The sequence below is a fragment of the Quercus suber genome, unplaced genomic scaffold (assembly GCF_002906115.3).
Source record: "Quercus suber isolate HL8 unplaced genomic scaffold, Cork oak 2.0 scaffold_242, whole genome shotgun sequence".
Taxonomy (NCBI): Eukaryota; Viridiplantae; Streptophyta; class Magnoliopsida; order Fagales; family Fagaceae; genus Quercus; species Quercus suber.
The window spans coordinates 1,005,885-1,011,921 of record NW_027069699.1 but is presented as its reverse complement, the minus strand read 5'-3'; the positions used below and the strand labels follow the sequence as shown (position 1 = coordinate 1,011,921).

Here is a 6,037-nt window from a genome sequence, read left to right as displayed (position 1 = left end):
CTTCCATTTCAAGCAAGCGAAACTAGTTTTTTTACTACTAAGCCAACTGAGGAGTTACTCAAGTTCTTGAGCAATAACGATGATCAGTACCCAGAACCAGCAGTTTCAACGGCATTGACGCTGTGCGATGAGTCTTGGATTTCCAAGAAGAGAAAGATAACTGAAGAGAGGCATTGGGGTGGTTCAAGGAAGCTGATCAAGCTTTCTGATGATCCTTGGAAAATCAAGAAGAAGCTCACGGAGAGTGATCTTGGGCATTTGAGCCGGCTCTTGGTGAGAACAAGTTTGGTTAAGAACCATGTTTTGCCATTCTTGGGTGCTGATTGTGCTAGAGAGGTTGAGAGTAAAGGCATCCAAGTTATAGTTTGGGACAAAGATACAAAGTCCAAGCACCAGTTGGTTTTCAAGCAGTGGAGAACATCTAAGAGTTATGTTTTCATTGGAATGTGGCACCAGGATTTTGTTATCAGGAGGGAGTTGAAGCAAGGTGATGAGATTGGACTTTACTGGGATTCAAATACTTCCATATTCAATTTTTGTGTTCTTCAACGGACTCGGGTGAAACAACTATCTGAAACTTTTTCTGTATCTCTGGGTTATAAGAGAAGGAACCATGTATGCTTTTAGTTCAGGTCTAATGTAACATTACTTGTTAGTTTTATTACAACTAGCTAGATATGTAGTTTAACAGTTCCTCATTGTTCTATTTCATTACCTGGAGGTGATTATTAATTGTTTGGTAACTTGTCGCATTACTTCTTGTGAAAATGTGCAATGCCTCGTTAAGGTGTATAATTGATCTATTTTCTGGTCTTGATAATTTTTGCATTGGTGGCCGCATTTTCTAATGAAGTTTAACATACAAATTCCTCTTGAATAAAAGATAACTTCTAATTCAAAGTAAGAACTTCGATCTCAGATAATATATCAGTTGCCAATGAATTCTAACTCTTTCTTTCTCCCCCAAAAGAAAAGAAGAAGAAGAAGAAAGAATTCGGGTAAGTTTTGGCATTTAGGATCCATATTAGGTGAATCATGAATGTATAACTTATCAATAAAAAAATAAAAGATTTGTAATTGTAATCACCTTATATTGAATGAACTGTATTATCTCTTCTGTTGCCGTACCTCTATACTATTGTATTGTTGTATTATACTAGGTACTACATTATCATACTTAATTACTTATAAGGCTAGGTTTACTATAGCTAGCCCCTGCAAAATGAGGTAATTTGATCAGATCCATAGCGATGTAGTTTGGTTAGCTCTTAGCGTCAAATTTGTTGAACACAAATTATTTTGCATAGTTTTATATTCACTCTGAAAGGCAATTACAATTTTAAATTAAAATCATACTTTTTAGGATGTGTGTAAAAACAAATTATGCATAATAAACACTATCCAATAAATATATTACGGAATCACGTGTACAAAGAAGGTCTTTGCGTAGGGGCTAGCTTGTTGAATTTTGTTTGTTTGTGGATTTTTTTTTTAAATTTTAGAAAGAAAATATATTATTATAAGAAAATGGATGTTCCTAGCTAGTTCTAGGCTTCTAGCTAGCACGGCATCAAAGCCAAGACTTTTTAGCATTCTTTTTGGCTGTGCATCCCTCTCGACAATTGATCATTCGAGTACTACCTCTCTCTCGATCGGATATTTAACCTTCTTAGCATCCATTTGAGCCCATCACTCGAAAGATCTCTTGCCAGACTACAAAATTGAGGAAGAAATCAGTCCAAACACAACTCCCATGCGCTCTCACGTACTGTCTAAAAGTCTGTTCGCCAAGCCATGGACCCCCTCTGCTATTTATCTTAATTGTCATCTACCAATAGTGACTTCATTGTATCTATTTATTTTGGAAAAAATGCTCATATACTTCCTGAACTTTAAAGTAGTGACCATTGTCAAAACTAACGGAATAGTCACGTGAGATGCACATAAGGTTTAAAAATACAAACTCAAACCCCTTAATTGAAAACTCAATGGATTAAACAAAGAAAATAAGCAATGTTTGACCAGATAGAGGATGTCTTCTCTAATATCTCTTCAGGGCTCAAGAAACTCCATTATCGCTTCCCATTTGAGACCTCAAATAGCACCACAACTTTTAGCTCAACTCTCTTATCCCCACATCATCCAAACCTCTCTGCACCTACGCACTACCCGATACCAATGACTCAAAGGCATATTGTCGCCACAGTAGTGGTGTCTCTCACCGCCAAAGACCAACACTAAGTACAAATCCCACCCTGAACCTTCTTCAAAGTAACAGAGTAATAGGAAGAAGAACCACTCCAATGTGCAAAAGATGAAGAGTAATTAGCTTAACAATAAAAATGAGAGTGACCCATTATGCAGTGACCCACCAAATGTTGATATGATGGGTTTGTGTGAGGAGGGCTAGGTTGAACAAGTTGTGGAGTGGATTCATTTGTGTTGAGTGGTTTCATTTAGTGTGGCTGGAGGAGTTGTTTTTTGCTTGGGCTAACAATTGGCCTTGGTGAAATTGTGGCCTATTTTCCCAGGTTTTTTTTTTTTTAATTTTTTAATTTTTATATAAATGTTTAGTTGCTGGTAGTTTGGTGTGGTTAAAGACTTCTCTGTTTGTTTAGTTTTGTTGTAAAAGTCGATGTGTAGTCCTGTGTGTTGTAGTTAGTGTCTGGTTACTTTGGTTTAAGTGTGAACTTTGATTTATCTTGTACGTTTTGTTTCATCAATAAAATTTCCACTATTATGAAAAAAAAAAAATGTTGTGGAGTATACAAGTCAAGGTGTTTGTGCTGATTATGGTGTTTTCTGTGTGTTGTTGGATTCGTGTGGGGATTCGAAGCCCCTTCAAGTTGGTAAGAGTGTCAATGGGTTCTTGAAATGTTCTCTATCAATCCGATCAGACCTTGCTCCTCTTCTTTGCATCAATCCACTAGGTTTCAAATTACAGGGTTTGAGTTTGTTTTTGTAAAGCTCATCTGTGTCTTACATGATCATTCCGTTAGTTTTTTTAATAGTAGATTTACGAAGGTACTAATTTGGCAGGTACGTAAAGTTTATGGAGTAAATTGACTAATAAAAAAGTTTAGGGGGTGTCTTGGCCACTACTTCAAAGTTCAGGGGGTGTATGAGCATTTTTCCCATTTATTTTTAATGAAATCGCTTTTTGAATTGTTATATATTTATCATAAATATTTTTTAAAAAATGATTGAAACCTAGTTTTCTAATAATTTTTTTTTGAAACAAAAAAAAAAAAAAAATCACAATGAAAAGCTTTGGAAAGTAAGTCACTCACAACTTGGCAGGTTATGATTCCAACCGAGGGCCTAAGTGGACCCCATAGTAGATTGGTAGCAAAATTTTAACATACTCAAAATCCATCACAGGCAATGACATTGATTGTGAGTTGGTGAGATGAATCCCGAAAGATTTGGGCCCAAATGGGGCATTCCATCTTCCCACTCATCACCAACTGAGGTTAAAGGACAAAAGAACCAAGTGATGTGTGTGCAAACAAGTATTGAAATAAATTTTATTAAGGTTAAGATATATGACACATAGGAATTAATCTCATTATCCCCAGTGGAGTCGCCACTATGGACACAATGGAAAGTGTCGGAGTCGCCACTTAGTTATATGGTTTAGGAACCATGAATATAGTGTCTTTTCGAGGAAGGACCATTGATCTTACTACCAGAGTATGAGTTTAGAGTTTAGGTACGGTTATAGAAAGGTGTTAGGCACCTAAAGCCGCTTAACCCTATGGTTGGCATCCTTTCATTGTGTTTTATATCTTAACCTTATTAAAAGCATGTTCAATACTTGTATTCTAACTCACACACACTCTAGCATACATTTAAGCATACAACATGACATCATTCATCCCAAACCCTAACCATACATCTAATCATGCTCATCAAGCAAACCTAACATACATCTGTCATGAGAATCATCTCATCACAAACCCTAGCATACATCTATCATGGCATCTCATCAACCTAGCATTCATCATGTCATCATATCACATCCAAGTCTTGTAAGCATCAAAGGATCACATTGGGAATATGAAGATCACCAAACACATTTGTGCTCATCATCAAAACATGTTATCAAACAATGTGCATGTTCATATGAATACATGACTTACCTTCACTTACCTTACCGTATCAATGCATGAACATGTGAAGACAAGAAAGAAAGAAAGAGAAAATCCTAATCTAACATGTTAGAAGCATACAACATCCACCTAACATTAATCTAGCATCATATCACATATTTCATCCAAGGCAGCAACATGTAAACATCAAAGGATCACGGTTGGGAACATGAAGATCACCAAACACATTCATGCTCATCATCAAAATATGCTATCAAACAAACATGCGTGCACATATGAATATATGACTTACCTTTACTTACCTCCTTGCATCACAACACCTATGGCATCAATGAACAGGCATGTGAATGAATGTACATGGTTTTAAAATGAGAAAGGAAGAGAAAACCCTAATTTAAACATGTAAAGAAACAACCAATATGTGAAAGGTAAACAAATAACAAATATGTGAAACAGAGACTCAAGACCATAAACATGTGAAAAAGAATCTAAAACAAAAGCAAATAATATGAGATAAAGAACAAAACAGAAGAGCTAGGGTTTTTGGGCAGGATCATGCATACGCATGAGCAAGCCTGTGTACGTAAAAAAGATTATGCGTACGTGGAAACTAGTTCAGAAACTTTAACAACACAACAAAATAGAGCAAAACACAAAACGATAAATCTAACATCCTAAAATGATTAAAAACATAAAGAAATCCTAAAACTAACCTAAACAAACATATATAAATATAAACTAAACAAAGAAACAGATTAAAGGCAGAAATGGAAAAAGAAAAGTTTAAAAGAATACCTCAAAAAAAGAAGTTTTCAAGCTTGATTTTGACCATTCCCCTCAGTCGATCTATTCACAAATCAATAGATTTGCGATTAGTAATCTTAAACTCAAAGGATCAAGGCCAGAAAATGCACCAATTAAATAAAATTGACTTGAGCGTTTTTTGTGAAAAAACTCTCTCTTTGATTCACTATTTCTAGTGAATCTTAGGTTTTCCCTTAGGATTTTCTCTCCTTTGAAAAAGTATCATGTAAGGCTTTATATAGTTGAAAAACAAGGGTTTGTAACAGCTCTCAGACGATGTGGAATTTATTCCAAACCTCAGTCTTTAATGCAGAAAACTTACCTTTTTTATGTCTCTAAAACCCTAGTTGTGTACGCAGACTTGTGCCTGTGTATGTAGCATGTGGCCTGCGTATGCAGGTTTGTGCTAGTGTACGCAAACCATGGGTTTTCTTTAGCTTTTATTTTCTAAAAATAGATTTTTGCTCATTAAAAGTTATATTTTCTATTTTAACATCTCTTAAGTCAATTTAACATCTTATTGGACCCTAAACCAATCTTAGGTCTTGGAATTCGGGCATCATTGAAAAACGGGGCCCCGAGTCATAAGAGGTGCAAAATGCGGTGTCTACAATGTGAAATCTACATAACTTTGCTTGCCTCTCCCTTGCTGTCAAAGTTAATTTAATTTTCATGTGAGTGTCTTTACTTTAACTCTAATTCCATTTTTTTTTTTTTTGTTTAGAAATTTATATTGTTTGTAAGTATTAAATTAAGAGTTTCTTTGTGTGTATATATTTATGTGTGTATTGTAGTGAATTTTGCTTCAATTTTTTTTTTTGTTTAAAAATTTGGGTAGTTTTTAATTTGTAAATTTGGGATGATTTCTTGGGGTTAAAGTAAAAATATTAGGTCAATTTTAATCATAATTCGTGCAATAGTAGGGTGTTAGATGTTGATATTAATTTTATACTTATTTACATTAATTAACATAAACATGTTAGCATGTTTAGTATTGTTATTAATTTGACACATTATAATTAAATATAAGTATTATTATGCCGGTATGTTATAATTATTATTTGTTGTTTCTTATCCTAATTCACTTTAATTGCTATTTGAACAAGTAAAAGCTATGTCTT

The 6,037-nt window shown here is 34.6% G+C and overlaps 1 protein-coding gene across 1 annotated transcript; it reads left to right on the top strand.

The window, feature by feature from the left end:
* Window positions 1-87: 87 nt before the first annotated feature.
* Window positions 88-627, top strand: LOC111992490 (B3 domain-containing protein At2g33720; the record flags this gene model as incomplete). The annotated part of the gene is made up of 1 exon (XM_065780657.1): window positions 88-627. A coding segment is annotated over one exon (540 nt), but the record flags the coding sequence as incomplete, so codon positions are not given.
* Between the last annotated feature and the right edge of the window lie 5,410 nt (window positions 628-6,037).